At 51.8% G+C, this 15,717-nt stretch overlaps 1 protein-coding gene across 1 annotated transcript in view; it reads right to left on the bottom strand.

Annotated features, from left to right (window-relative positions):
- The window catches only part of ACACA (acetyl-CoA carboxylase alpha), a 135,357-nt gene continuing 119,640 nt past the window's right edge, over positions 1 to 15,717 (bottom strand). Inside the window, exons 54-57 of the mRNA XM_080403560.1 lie at positions 8,150 to 8,304; positions 7,241 to 7,411; positions 4,092 to 4,228; positions 1 to 2,837 (exon numbers count right to left, since the gene is read on the bottom strand). Coding sequence (XP_080259686.1) covers positions 2,711 to 2,837; positions 4,092 to 4,228; positions 7,241 to 7,411; positions 8,150 to 8,304 — 590 coding nt within the window. The 3' untranslated portion in view covers positions 1 to 2,710. The remainder of the gene's footprint in view (positions 2,838 to 4,091; positions 4,229 to 7,240; positions 7,412 to 8,149; positions 8,305 to 15,717) is intronic.

Genomic DNA, 15,717 nt, shown 5'->3' on the forward strand with positions numbered 1-15,717 from the left:
TGTAATTCATTCTTTTTATTAAAAGAAATTGAGGTAAGTGAAATACTTCAGCACCAGCGACAACTGTGTGTACCGAGGGCAGTTTCTGCACCACCCCTGCCCCACTGGGCAACAGACCCACACACCTGCGGTGCCAGGGCTGGGGGAAGGGCTGGGACATCAGCCAGTGCCGGTGCCAGGCGCTCCTGCAGGCCCGGCCCTCTGCGGGGCTCCCCAGGGCTCGAGCCGCACTGGGACCCCAGGCCAGCACGGCTGTTACCCAGCGGCTGGTTTTTGGAGCTCCTTTACCCCAGTATGAAGTGGAGCCTGACCCAGCGCCTGTAACACTGACCAGAGGGGTTTGCTCTCGGCAGCGACAGCTCCCACCCCAGGCAGAAGGACAGACCCATGGGCACTGGGACATTTCCCGTAACACCTGCGGATGTCCTGGATAAGGGACTGACTTGTGACACCACCATGTAGGAAATACTGGTGACAGCAGAGGAGCCCAACACGTCACCTGCGCCGTGATGCCTCCCAGCAGTCCTGCCTGGCTGACACATTCTCTGTCCTGTGTGTCCTGCTGCAAGCCACATGGGCATAAAAACATCTTTGGGGATTGTTCAGGGGGCTCTGGTAGGGAAAAAAAGTCTTTTAGATCAAATTAGGGTTCTTAACTATTAAGAAAAAGCTAGTTCTTCAGATGAGAGAGCTCCACGGGGCAGGGCTGCACCACTGCTACACGTGCCCCTGGGGAGGAGAGCAGTGACCCCGGTGCTGCACCTCCGGCTGCACTGCGCTTCAGCAGGAGACAGTACAGGTGTGAGGCACTGGCGTCATCATTAATTCATCCTCATAAAAACGTCCCTTCCGATTCGTGCTGTACTAAAAGAGGAATTGTAACATCTGAAATACCTTTAAGACAATTATTGGTGTAAGCTCTCCAGTACGACCCCAAGCAGGTTCCATAACAGTATCTATGTATTAGGGGCTGACTGTGCTTCCCTCCAGAGCTCCATCCTCTCTGGTATTTCATTACGGTCAGGATACCCATGGAAATAACAGAAGTGTAGAAATCAGGCAGGCAGGCAGGCAGGGGGCAGCCTGCGGCGACCTACGCCACTGCCCCACCTCCGGCCCAGAGCCTGGCTCAGTGCTGGCGCTGCACTTACCTGCCCCGGAGCCAGCTCTTCCTGACCGCCTGCAGGGTGACCGCTGGGCTGGGAGCACCAGAAGTAACTTTTCTTATATTGCCACCTTCCTGCACGGTAACAGCAGCCCCTCCCCAGCTGCTGGAGCCAGCTCCGCGGCAGAGGTGGGCAACGGAGAAAAACTTTGCTCAGCTGCATTGGACAGGGATGTCCTTTCACGTTCTAACCCACTGGGCTGTTTGCTTTGTCCTTTCCCTCCCTTACCTTGGCAGGCTCTGGCTGCTTCTGCTTCAGCTACCTACTCCTATGAAAGGGACCAGCACTTGCATGAAGACCATACACTCTCTGCGGCTGCCTGACGGGGGGCTGTGGGCAGGGGGGTGCCCATCTCTTCTCCCAGGGGACAAGCGACAGGACAAGAGGAAACGGCCTCAGGTTGCACCGGGGGAGGTTTGGGGAAACATTTCTTCACTGACGGGGGGCCAAGCACAGGCACAGGGGACATGGTGGGGTCACCATCCTGGGAGGTGTTTAAAAGCCGTGTGGATGTGGCGCTTGGGGACGTGGGCAGTGGTGGGCTTGGCAGTCCTGGGTTAATTTGGCTTTGATGATCTTAAACGTCTTTTACAACCTAAAAGATGCCACAATTCGGCATGTGACAGTGGGGCTGACCATGCGTGTCACCCTCAAAACAAGCAGGGAAGGAAGAGCAGAAAGGCTCCACAGCCACCTTTTGGTCTCCTCTTTCACAGGTCTCCTTCTAGGCCTCCTGCTGGGGCCTTGCACATAAGTTACTGACCTGTTCTAAAGGAACTGGGCACCAAGGCAAAGCCAGTGGAGATTCAGGCTCCAGCATCCTGCCCCACCACCTTCGCAGTCCTGGGAAGCCTTCCCCGCAGCCTGCCTGCCCGCACCACTGTCAGTGCTCTTTTTCCTCTACTACTAAGTAACAAGACGTTTGCAACAGCGGTCAGTGCTGGCTGACAGACGAGAGGGCCGGCTCGGTGGTGGGCTCCACTCACCCACAGGCTGCCAGGCAGGAGGGTGCTGGGCTCCCACCTGGTGCTGGGAGGCAGAGCCCATCCTCAGCTGCAGCAGGGCTCTCGCAGGGGGAAACATTGGCACTTGTCAGCACAAAGCTGCCGCTGCAGGTGTCGAAAGAGAAGCAGGCAGGGCGCAGGGGTGTCACTGAAACGAGCCCCTGCTTTGCTGTGCCAAGCCCTCAGGGTGCCGGAGCGCCCTTCATTGCCTGGCTGTAGTGCTTTCGGGTGGCAGCCCAACAGCGAACTGATGCATCGGTCCAGTCACGCTTTGTTAAATAAATAAGGTACAGTTAGACAGCTGTAACTCAATTCCGCAGGCGCTTGTGTTTATACATTTTCCTCGTGTCCCTGGCCAAAGAAAACACTTCCTCTGGTCAGTCTAATTTGAAAAAATAAAAATGTCACTCTTCCAGCATTTCCCTGAGCCTCCCCGTCTCAGTACAGTGGTCACAGTCGAGCAGACAAAGGGCAATTCTGAGCTGCTTTTTTTTTTCCCTCCACTGTACCGGGCAGGGGGAGTGTGGGAAATCAATGCTCTTACGTTGAAGAAGGTGAGTCCATTGTGGAGAGGATCCGCACGATCTCGGCTCGCTGGGTGGGTGATATATGCTGGGTCATGTGCACTATGGAATCCATGGCAACCTCTGGATTGGCCTGGATCAGGCTGGAAAGAGGCAAGAGTTCAGTGACGGCAGCCCCGGCACTCACACCGCGCGTCCCACAGGTCCCCGTCAGGCCGGGGCAGGGGCTGACACGGGGGCTGTAAGGGAGCCTGGCCGAGGCGGTGGGCGCTTGCACGAGCTGAATGAGCAGCACAAGGGCGGTGCTCGCTTGGGGGCCCTTCACGCCGCTTAATGTGCTGGTGGCAGACCTGCTGGGACACACATGGAGGCTGAAACAGCCCACCTGGACCCAGGGCAGATGCAGGGGGGGCAGGGGCTCTGGAGCGTGCCCTGAGCCCCCCCAGCAGCCCTCCAGAGGCTGCCAAGAGCCCCCACATCTGCCCCTTGCAGATGCTGCGGAACTGCATCTGCTACAGCACACACGAATGGTGGAAATGACGGAAGAGACACCCTACGGAGTCAGAGACAGGACACGGAAACCACAGGAGCTTCACTCTGCGGTTTGGTGCCCTCCCCAGCTCTCTCTGAAAGCAGCTTTGCCTGAGACCTCCAGTTTAAGACATAGAAATTATCAAAATTAGATCTGTTCAAGTCTAGCAAAGCATTTGGCTCACGAAGCTTAGCCAGCCTGTGCAAGTTGCACAGTAACTGCAGGCAGGAGGAACAGGTACTCATCCAACGTTTTTAGTACTTTGGGGGTTACTTGGTGTAGTTCTAACCAGCAGTCAAAGGGAACTGGGCATTTTATGTCACTGGGCACAGCAGAAACCAGGTAGCTTGCCTGGGGAGTCTGGGGTTAGACAAGAAATAAAGGCAGCCGTAAGGGCACTGTGGCCGTGTGTGGTTAACACTGCTTTGGCAGCGGCAGCATGGCTCTGAGCTTGGCTTTCTCGCCTTGCTGCATGCAGAAAGTCCTGTGTCCTGGCTCTTCACGGCCCCTGTCCCAGCAAAGGGTGGCACTGCCAGGGCAGTGCGGCTACGGTGGGATTAGGTCTCCGGCTGCCTGGCTGTGGTTCTGCTGAGGCACCTGCACGCAGCAGCACCACAGCCTGCACACGGGGAGCAGGAGATGTGGTCTGTGTACAAATCCCTGTTTCACAGGAGCTCCACGTTCACCCCTGTATTTGTATTTCCAAAGGAAACTGCATTTCCACACACGCCGTATGTGTTTGCCACACAGAAAGGCCAGCGAGTGCGGCACTGACTGAGCCACTGCCCTCAGCCGTGGCCAAGAGCAGAGGCTGAACTTCCTGCGATCCTTGCTCGGCGGGGCGGAGCGCCGGCAGCTGCCTTACCTCCGGATCTGCTTGAGGATGTAGTCCCGCGAGATGTATTTGATGTTTTCATCCACAACGGAGCGAACGCCTTCTTCCTCCGTGAGCTGTTTTTCCAGCCACTCCACCAGGTCCTTATTGCTGTCCCATAAGTACGCCTGCGACAAACCACACGTGTCAGCCACCGCCACAGCTCGCTCCCGCTCCCCACACACTGGTCCCAAAATTTAACTCACAATTATTGGCAGCTGTGGGTAAAACGTTTAGCTGGCAGCCCTCCCCTCCGTGGTTTTCCCAACATGTGTGGCTTTTATAAACACAACTAACAATTAGCAAAAGTCAAAAGATGATAGATTTCTTTTGCGTCTCCTGCCACAAACGTGACTAAGGCAGTGCCTGCCGCCACACTGGCTGCATCGGCCACAGCAGCTGTCCCACCTAAAATCCCGTTTCCCTCTGGTGAAACACAACCGACCCTGAGGCGAGGGCAGGGCAGGGGTGCTCAGTGACCCGCCGATCGATCGGGGGCCTCTGGCAGTGCCAAGCTGTCACGGGGCCCCACGAGTGCCTGTCACCTAAAGACTGTGCCGGTGTTGGTGTCCCTCAGCGCTCCGGGGAACCCTGATCCAGCCCAGAAGCCAACCAGCCCCTTCAGCAGGTGCGTGCACAGCAGAGGGGGTCGGGTGTCCACATCCCTGAAAAGCCCTGGCAACACCCCCCCTTTTTTTACCCTTTTGCAAGATCATTTCACCTGATATTTGCTAGGTAGTTGACTACATAATAATTCAGGAGTATGTTAGACGCCTAATAGCCTTCTCGCTCCTCTCTTCTCCTCTCATTTTCTTTACAAATCATTTAAGAATCGTTTTGTTAATGGTTTCCGGAAAAGCAAGTACCGCCATTAGGACTCATTCATATTTATGTCATTTTATTTGGGTAATTAAACACAAAGCTCGTCATTTAAAGGTGCACTATCCTTCTCTGTTATCACTAACGAAGTCAAAGTCGGAATGACAATGAGCTTGGTGCAGCAACGCGGTGGGGCTGCGTGGGTGCCCTCCCGGCAGGGGTGCAGACCCCAGTAGCTGCGGGCAGCAGAGCACCCACTGCTCCCCTGGGAACCCTGAACACCTCGTGCCCGGCTCTGTCCAACTGCGAGTGAGTGCAGGGGCCGGCCAGGGAGTGGGGGCAGAAGCAGACGATGGGTGTTTGCACCCAGCAACATCCCTCCCCTACCACAGCTGCTTCACTGCAGGGGACGAGTTCAGCTGGCTGCGCCCTCCCAGCGCTCAGCTCCCCCGTCCCTGCCCATACCTGAGGAGTGCAAAGGCGGCACTCGCACTCATCGGCCTCCTCACTGCTGACCCTGTATTTATATATGCAATTACTGGAGTCCAAGAAGCTGTTCCCTCGTCCCTGGGACTCTCTCAAGCCGCGCTCCTTCCCCGTGTTGGCGAAGGTGTTTCTGCACGCAGGGGTGACAGCCAGCCCTGCCGTGGGGAAGCCCCAAGCGCAGACCCTACTCCAGCCCCCAGCACCGCTCCTGCCTGAGACACTTTAAAAAGAAACCAGGATAATTTTTTTTTCCTTGAACATCAGGTATATGATTGTCTTAGAACAGTGATGTCACATCAACCTCAAGATTTTGCTTATTTCATTGTTTTTCCTTATTATTATTTGAAACTCGTTAGGTTTTGCTCCTTGCTTCTGCCCCTAGACACGACAGCAATGCTCCCTGCATACAAAGTAGGGCACTTAGGAAGATTTCAGGGAAGGGAAAAAAAAACCCCAAGAAGCAGCCTTACAGTTGCAGACCTGCGTAAAGCTAGATTTACCCAAGAATCCCAAAGCTTTTAGTTTAGGAGAATATTTAATACTCTTATTAATCATTTTTAATCCGTTTGCTTTTAATTAAGAAACAGCATGATGCTTTCCTATCAACATATGCCAGGGAGCAGATTAATTGTGGCTTAAGATAACTCTCCTTGATTGGTGTAATGTATTAGCTAACGAGATGCCCGCTTTTAAAGACGCTCAGACACTACCTTGGAAAGCCTGCTGCCCTCCAGAGAACACTGCTCCCCCTTTTCTGGAACCCCTGAGTGTTTGTGACTTTAAAAATAGAATAAAATAAAATAAAATAAAGAACTCAGATTGGAGGACTGTGACAAAAACAACCTAAGAGCAGCTCCAGAGATTGCTCTTCAGAGATTGCCAGCTTCCCAGTTCGAGCACAATTAAACCCAGGAAATCCTCAACACAGCTATCGGATGAGGCGTGTGCGACCGCCCACCCCAGGCCCTGGCAGGCAGAGCCCCCAGCTCCCTGTCCTGCGCAACCCGGGGGTGGGCAGGAACCGCAGAGGCCCCCCGGGCCAGGTCGCCAGGCTCCTGCGATCTGTCCCCAGACCTGTCCTCACCATCCCTAGGCTCAGGGAACGGGGAGGCAGGCGGGGGCAGCCCGGGAGCGAGGGCAGCCCGGCCACACGCTGCTCTGCAGCAGCTGGACAGGCGGGTGAGCCAGGCTGACTGCACCTGCCAGGCGAAACACCTGGGTACAGGCAGTGAACCTCCACACCCTTCTGGTGTCAGCGGGATAGAGCAGGACTGAGGCTATCCTTCAGTAAGAAAGCATAATTATAAACGCAATAAAAATCCTGCTTTCACATCACAGGGGGGGAGCGACTGTCAGCACAGCTAGGACAGCTCCTCCGTAGCAGCCTCCATAACCCCGAGCAGCTCCGCAGTGGTATCTGAGGCACGCTGCGCGCAGAAACAAGGGGATGGAGATATTCAGGGCTGGTACGTGGAGCTTGTGGTGTGACCCCTGGGATTTCTGCCGCCAGACAGCAGCACCTCTGCACAGCTGCCTTCCCACACGCTGCCCTGCCTCGCTCTGCTGAGCAAGCTGCTTGTGTTTGTAAGATGCTCACATTTTCCTATCAATGGTGGTACATGCTTGGGGAAAAAGGCTATTTAGCTTTTCTGGCCTGCTGTAAAAAGTGTCCCCATAAAACCATCCATGGCCTGGAACATCACCCACTAGATCTCTTTCATCACCTAAAATGTTTGTAGACATAACAATTAAAAACAGGAGATCAGACTCCACCTGGGAGAGCTTCACTGAACATAAGCCCAGGAGAGCCTCGAGGAATCTGCTTTTTCATTTACCTTCACTGTCCCTTCAACCTCCACAAACCAGCGTCTCAGCATAGCCTGGATCTGCCCGTCAGTCAGCTCAGGATTGGCATCATGGATCTTCTTTTTTACCACATCTTCTAGAAGAAGGCGTCTTAATCTCCAGTAGAAGAAGGTACGGGAAGTTTTCCAGTCTAGAATGTCCTGCCCAAGACATAAGTGGAGAAGGAGAAATGAGTAAGGGACAACATTTATGTGGAGAACTAGGTACACCTTGTTCCCTATGGCGAAAAAGGGGCTTGTACTCATTATACACTTAGTTATACCACTTCCACAAGAGAAATACAAAGATGCCATGTCTGAGCTTCGGAGACTTCTACCCTGTCATGCCATTCCGCCACCAGAAGCTACATCCATCAGCCTCTTTGTCTCCCAGAGCCTGCTCCCTTCTGCAAAAAGAGACACGGCTGCCCAGATGAGCAGCAAAGCCCAAGGCACTCGCATCCAAGGGGAGAGGGAACTAGGGAGATCTGTTCAGCCAGGTTTCAAAGCCTGACATGAGAGCTGCCCTTCAGCCACGCCACCATGGCCCTTCCGTCAGCGAGGGTCCCCACGGGCACAGGTCACCACCGTCCGCGTCTTCCCCCTCTGCCAGGACAGGCTGCAGTGTGCTTGGATGTGGTCACTAATGAGCTACTGGTGAAGCCCAGAAAATGTCTCAATGGACAGTGATCAGGTCAAGGTGCTAGAAAACACGATGTGCTCATGTCCTGGGACCAGAAAACAGCTTGTGGGTGAAGAGGGTTTGCTCCTGTGGCAAGAGTCACCGAGGCAGGGGTTTATCTGCAGGCCCGCAAGCTGCCTCCAGCCCCACTGGCAGCTGCCGCTTCCCAGGCATCGAACCCTCCAGCGACATCCCCGGGGCAGCTGGGCCGTACTCACCGTTATGACACCCTTCTCCTGCATCCGGCCGGGCGTGTCGTGCAAGTCGGCAAACTGCATGGCTACCTGGTGGTAGATGGGGCTCAGGAATTCCTCCCGCTCCTTCAGCTTGGTCTCCAGCTCTTTTCGGTCGGCAGGGCTCAGCTCAGGGGTACCTGCAACAGGCACAGCCACACGTCAGAGACCCGGGGTGGGGGAAAGCAGAGGGGTGTACAAAGGGCTGCTGCACGGGGGAAAGGTGAGCAGCTCTGCACGGTCCAGAGGGCGAACAGAGGTTTCTTGTGTTTCTGTGTACAGGTGAAATCCAGACTGCATTGGCCAGGACAACCACCAGACCATCAGCTCCCAGCAATGCCAAGCAGTCCGAGTCAAACAGAAGTGTTCCAGCCCCGATTTCCTGCTGCGGATATTCAGGCAAGAGCTTCAAAGGAGTTTTCACCATGGAAACTCTATTCCATTTGAATGCCAATGAGCTGAGCCATCAATTAAGTGACATTTACTGGACTTACTCCTAAAAAAGAATAATGTCCCAACATGCAGTTCATTTAGCAAGAAACATGGACAATGTAAAACCACCTACACAATTTCATGTTTTCCTGCAGGCTGGTTCCTGCCAGTGGCTGTGAGAGCCGCTGCCTCATTAAGGAAAACACAAGTTACACTAGAGACACCAGAACTGCTCATGTTCCGTTTACGCACTAGTCTCAATCACAGACTAACATGCTGGACAAGAATAAAACTGTGTCAAGAAGATCATGTCCCATGGAGTTAATTTTTAATTTCTTTTAAAACATTCAGCTCAGATAACATTAACTTTGATTAAAAAAACCCCATGCATTAAACAGCTTCTGATTCATTTCGAAATTGCCTGGCCCAGGCTGAGTTAGGCAACGGGAAACACACGGCACTGTGGAGGCACAGTCACAGCCGCTGCTGCAAGGTGCTCCTGCCCCCAGCTGCCCCTTTATGAAACCAAGGATGTAAATCCCCTCTTCTCCTTCTAACAAGCCACAGGGAGCGAAACCCTAAGTGCAACTCTTGCTGGCCTGCAGTAATTTACACCAGGTCAAAGTTGGCCCAGAAGAAGGTTGATGCTTCCCCTACACTGCCTCACCAACACGTGCCAGAGGTCCTTCTGCAGAGGCAGAGTATTTACAGCCAATCTTAGTTCAATTTAAGCAAAGATTGCAATCTGAGCCAAATTATATGGTACCGGATACTTTGCTGAATTGTGCCGTTTTTTAACCTCCCACCCACACCAGAAGCTCTGGTGGCAAGTTCATGGCCCCCGAGCCAGCTGCCTCCCATCCCACCTCCCCTTTTGAAGCCGAGGTCGCCGGCAATCTGAAGCCGGGTCATGGACGAGTCTTGCTCCAAGCACCGGTGGGTTGGGTGGGTTGTAACATTGAACTGTCCTACTGGCACCTTCCATTCAAATGTTAATATAACCGCCCATGCGCCTGTGAGACAGGCAAGCGTGACTGTGCCTTCGGTGTGCAGAACTGAGATATAAAACAAAAAAACTGGGCAGCACAAGTCGTCAATGGGAGAACCTGGAACAAAAGCTGGTGCAGTGACTGAGCCAGAGGACAAGGCTCCTGCTCTTGTTATCTTGTAGCCTGAGTCCCAGGACTGCATTTTGTGGCGTGTGAACAACACCAAGTTTTTTTTTTGTTTTAATCTTTACTGTTTGCAAGGAATGTCAGCGGGATTAAATGCAGCACCTACCATTAGATCAACACCTGTAGCTAAGCTGCCAGGCTTGCAGGTGGGCGAGGTGCAAGGCAGTGGCTGGGGAGAGGCAGGAGGACAGCAGAGCAGCGGGGTCCTCAGCAGCCCCGCGGCCACCAGCCAGCCCGGCAGCAGCAGGCTCTGGAACGGCAGCAGGCAGCCAGAACAATCCGAGTCCCTCCCAACAAGACCACATGAAATTATCAGGCAGCAGCTTTACAAAAACCCCAGCAACAGGGAACACAGTCAAAATCTGACAGTGGGACAGTGAACCAGAGTTCCTGGGGGCCAAAAGTACAAACGAGCGCACAGAGAGTGACGGGAGAAGCTCACGCAAGGGAAGTCCATCACAGGCTTCGAAGCATGAACATCAGATATTAATGCATGACCTATGTTGCCTTTTCCTTCCGGAGTTTCTCTTCCAAGCCAGAACGGGTCTGAACACACACACACTTCCAAGCCACAGGCCAGCCACACAACGGTTCTTGCTAGGGGAGGAATGTTTTTATATGCCTACCAATATAAATGTTACCTAACCTTTCAAATGCTAGTAAGAAGGTTTTAATTAAGAGAAGCTACTCTTATAACCTTCAGAATAAAAAATTATCTATATTTATCCACGTTGAACTCACAGGCTCCCACACCTCCCTGTTTTAAATGGCAATGCATGCACTTAAGCCAGTAACACTCATGTATTCTGGCCTGTCTGCCACACTCACGGTGTACACTCAAACCAGCCAGGCCCAGTAATGATTTAGGTGAGATTAACAAATATGTCAATGTCTATTTTCTGCTTAATTTAAAAGCAGCGTCTATAAAGATTTTTGACTTCTGAACCCTGTTCTCCTGGAAGAAAGAAGGTAACAATGAGGAGGGGGGGATAAAGAGTGATTATCCCATCATCGATCGTTTGTCAGGAGCATTTCTTATTCACTGGACTATTGTAAAAAGCTAAGCTCTCGATCAATCCTGTAAGCCCCCTGTACAATTAAATATCTTGGAATGGTTTTCTTTCTTTCCTAGTCAGATCTTGAGGCCTCAGGGTTTTTCAGAAAGCTGGGGCTTTATTTATTTATTTCTCAGAAAAAGAAGTCTCCTTCCATAAATCTTATACTGGCAAGGAGAAGGGAGTTAAAATATGGGATTCCTTTGCTCTAAAGGTACTTGACAGTTAATGAAACTGTTAAAGTTTAAATCATAGGAACAGTACAGACCTCTCTGTATGGATCAGCTACTAATCAATAGAGAAACAAAAGAAGCAGCACTCTGAAACGGCCACATTACAATGCAAACACAAAGTGCAGCAGGTTTTGGCATGCAGGTGGGGCATGCAGGTAGGACAAGGCGACAATTTAAAGGAAGAAAGAACACGTGTGACCTTCCTAACTTGGCAGGCAGCACAGGACGCTTTCTATGGCAGCACTCTAAGTGCCATAAAATGTCACATTTATCTTGGATTGCAGTTTGCTCCACAGTCTCCAAGTACGCCTGTATCTATATATAGTGCTGGTATGATCACAGCCATTGGCATGATCGGAAGAGGCCAGGTAAATGTCTTAATTCTGCTCTCAACTCCTTTAAAGCCCACCCACAGTGGTAAATGCACCAAGACCTCCTCATTCGACAGTGTCTTTTCTTTTTTCTTTGGTTTTTTTCATCAGTAGCAAAACTGCCTTAAACAAGTTGAAAAAATACCCTGGGGAAGCAATAACATTGGCGTGCTAAAAGATTAAGAGGCTCTTCTGAGGTCAAAACAGCAGTGGCCAGAGTCCTGCCAAAACCTTCTGCACAAACACACCCAGCTAAGCCAACAAAACCTAGTTTAAAACCACACACCAGAAATACTTCACCTGAGTGCTCCCAAACACCTCCTGGAGGGAGGGAGCAGCTCGCACCTGCCACCTCCCCCATGTCCCCTCCCTGGCCTGTCCCCATCTCTGCCGTGGCTTTGGGGGCCACAGGCTCCACATCCTACAGCCCCCACCAGGCCCCCAGACCCCAGGGAGGGGCTCTTGGTACGCCGGTGGCACAGAGCAGCAAACGCCAAATGCCACGGCTGCCGAGACAAGCCCCTCGACCGCCCTGCAGAGCCGTGCTTGCCGGCCACTGCGGCAGGGACACGTGTGTGCCTTACAGGCAGGGACACGTGTGTGCCTTACAGCCCACGCTCGGGGGGAGGCTTCAGCGAGCTGCCCGCCCCGTGCAGACAAATGGAAAAGCTGCCACACTAAATCGTCGGCGAGACCTCTCCCGTAAAGTGCTCTGATACTGCATATCAATTTATAATCCTCTCCAAAAGTTAAGGGAAAGCATCATGGCAGGGAAAGCAACATCTAAACTATTTTGATTTGTGCCCCATTAAACAAAAGTCTCTGAAGCAAGGGGGGTCTCCGAGCATCCCTCCCGCCCGGTGCCCAGCCAAGGAGCCGTCCAGCGCAGTGTCCTGCAGGGCTGCAGCCTGCTGCGGTGGCACGGTGCGGGCTGCCTTTAATAACGTCCCTGCCAGACGGAAATGGCTCAGCAGGACCATGAATCACGGCTTCCCATAACATTTAGTAGCAAAGTGCTTTTTTTAAATATGACCAGTTTAACAGGTTAGACAAAATGACTTCAAGAAATGTTATTGTAGGTTCCCTCTGATTGCAGAAAGCCAGGCAGCTTCTGAATCAATTTGATGGTTTATGGTTTTTAAGCTGTTAAAATGTAGGATTTTCTCCCTCACCCTCAGTGCACAGCCTCAGCACGGCCAAACAGTTCCTTGTCCATCTTCTTGCTTCTTCCTCCAACATGCCCTCAAATACCTGGGCAAAGCCCAGCACCAAGGCCTCCCCGAGCTGCCTGCGGAGCCCCGGGCTCCAGCTCCGACAGCCGGGCAGCACCGAGGGCTCCAGCCCACCCGCCCATCGACAGAGGCACCAGCGCTGGCTCGGAGCACACAGCCGAGACACAGAGTCCCCCGCGGCCGCAGCAGCGCGGTGCCTTTGCTGAGCCACAAGCCAAGGACGTGCCCATGACCCGCCACTGCAGGGACCAGATGTGACCCTTCCTCTGGTGTCGCCCCCCAGACATCAGCTGCTCACATACACGTTTGACTCCAGCAAATTACCCCACACTTACAGTTTTCAAAGATGACTTTTAGAACAGGAAGAGTAGCTAACTCTCCAGACTACAGAGGAGCATTAATAACAATTGATTATCTCAATGTTACAATTACTACAGGCAAATTTATTTATCTTGTCATCTGCTCGTGGCCATTCTTTCCAGCAAAGCAGATAAATCCCACTGCAGCATGTGCTGGAAGGGTCCTTGGGAAATGAACTCTGGAGAAACACACCAGTCACTCTGCACCTAATGACATAATTAAATGGCGATTTTAACCCTGGTTATGACTGTCCCACCTAACTTCCACACCTGCAACAATAATCCTCCTATCTGAATCTCATCTCTTCCTCTGCCTTTAACAAAGCTCTTGCCAGACAAAAATTCAGCAAAGGCAGCAAGAATGCCAACCACGTCCAGGCTGCCCAGGCAGCACATCTCCCACCCCAGCTGGAGGGAGCTGCTCCAGAGGGGAGAAGGAAGGTCACTCAGAGCCACTCACGTCCCTCGAGAGACAGGCATTTTTGGATTGTCGCTTGTTTCTTTAAATGAGACTGCTTGTAATTGCTTCACTAAATATTCAGCAGGATTTATGTTATAAAGGTGCAATATGAAATAGCAGTGAAGGTCACACATGCTCATGATATGGGCTTGAATATATCCTTGTACAACCGCACCGTGTGATGTTTCACCCCAGCCCTTGCCAACTCTTTGCTCCTAAGGCCTCGTATCGGCATCAGAGCAAACAGGCAAAGTGTGGCAGGCATGCAATTCCAAAAAATTCCCGTTTGGGGGGAACATCCCTCCTGGGAGGATATTCAAGATGCCAATTGTCATGAAGGTGCTGACAGAAAGCAGTACTTGCTCTTCGAGACTCATGATTGTGAATTAACAACAATTTAAATGCAGCAGCACTTGTGTATAGAAGCAGTTACTGGAAACCAGCATTGCCTAAAAAGACAAAGTTACAACTGCGGTGACTGCATTTGCCCAAGACTTCCTGAGAGATGGAATCACAACAGCAGCATTTTTCTTAGGTGTTGCTCAAGAAAACAACCAGCATTTTGATTAATTACAACACCGAGCAAACACCACCACCACCACCCCTCGAGAAGAATTACCAGACTTTAGAGCTGTAATCTAACTTCTCGAGCTAAAGCTTGGAACAAGATGAATCACAGGATGGAAAGCTTTCAGCCACTCAAGAAACAAGGCTGTGCCAGGGCTGTCCCCAGGTCACCAGCAAAGTCCTGACCAGGTGGCACAGTCGGGGCTGAGAGGGACCTGGGGTTCAGTTCTGGCACCATGCCTCGGCATGTATATTTTCAGAGAGGAACTAAAGTGGAGTTACGGGTCCAATGCTTGAGTGTTCACTGCTGGAAACAGAAGCGAAGTTTTGCACACCCTTTAGCCAAATAAAGGGCAAAGCAAGTCAGAAGCCAGCAGCACAGACTGGTAATATTACCTGTGGGAAGTGGAGGGTCGTTTGCAGCATTGAGCCTGTGCAGAAAGCAACCGCGACTCCCACCTCCCAGAGTACTGCTGTACACCTGCCGCTGCACGCTCCCCCCTCCGGCACCTTGTACGGTGCACGCGGGCAAAGGCAAGACGGACATATCATTCCAAACCAAACTGAAGATGCATGCTAGCACTCGGGCAACTATTTCATAGGATCAGCTGAAGAGGATAGTCACCCTGTTAGAACATATATCGGATGACAAAGAGAGGCTTCCATTTTACTATGAGATAAATACCTGATAGGAGAAATGTGAAAGTGTAATATCCAGTCTTGCTCTAACTGGAGCCATTTTGCCATTCCTTTCATTCATATTCCACCAAATCTCTGCGCAGATTACACTGTGCATCCGACACATTACCTGCCCAGAATCTCCATGAGAAAGCTAATTTTTATTCTACTCCTACATGTTTTACTCTAATTGGAATAAATAAATAAAACTGAAACTGTATTTTTCACTACGGCCAGAGGCTTGCAGCCTGAATCATTCCTTCATTTCTAGGCAGTCACCGTTCTCCTTGCACACCTATTCAGTGTGGAAACGTGCTCCTGGGCAGGATAAGGGCTATCCCTTCCTTCCCTGCCCTTTGCTCCGCACTGTTTGCTGGTTTGTAATAGCACAACTCTGAGTGACATTTTAATAAAACATGGGGCTAATAAACATTTCAGCAATAGTGCTGGAGAATTGATAATGAACAGATTTATGTCAAATTATTCAATATCTGCCAGCCTTCTCTGCTCTCACACTCCCCAGTTGCAAGTCCAACCCCAGTGCCTCCAGACGCCTGGAACGAGACCACCATCACCCTGTTTCCCCACCCCTCTGCAACAGGCACACGTTGGAGAGCATCTCCCTTTCCCCCCCGCTATTCAGCAGCTCCAGGGAGGGATGACAGCCATTCAGGGGTTAAAGAGAGGCAGTGAACCCCCAGCTAATGAGTAAGAATTCAGCAGGCAGTGTAAGATAAATGGAGCTTTCTCTGCTTCTGCTGGAGTCAGCATGAACTGCGGCCCTGCGGCTTGTTTGTGGCAAATGGAGTGCGCGAAATATCAAAGGGCAGTGATCCAGAAGAAGACCGACTTTGACAAATTTTAAATTGGCCAGAAAGAAAACCAGCAAAAAAAAAATTATGCAATTCACTGTGTCCTGCAATCTTGCCTTTCCTGCTATGGTACAGAATTAGTGGCAAAACAACAGCAATGATCGCCCCGATGTTGGGAG

This window comes from Falco punctatus (genome assembly GCF_963210335.1).
Source record: "Falco punctatus genome assembly, chromosome: 1".
Lineage (NCBI taxonomy): Eukaryota > Metazoa > Chordata > Aves > Falconiformes > Falconidae > Falco > Falco punctatus.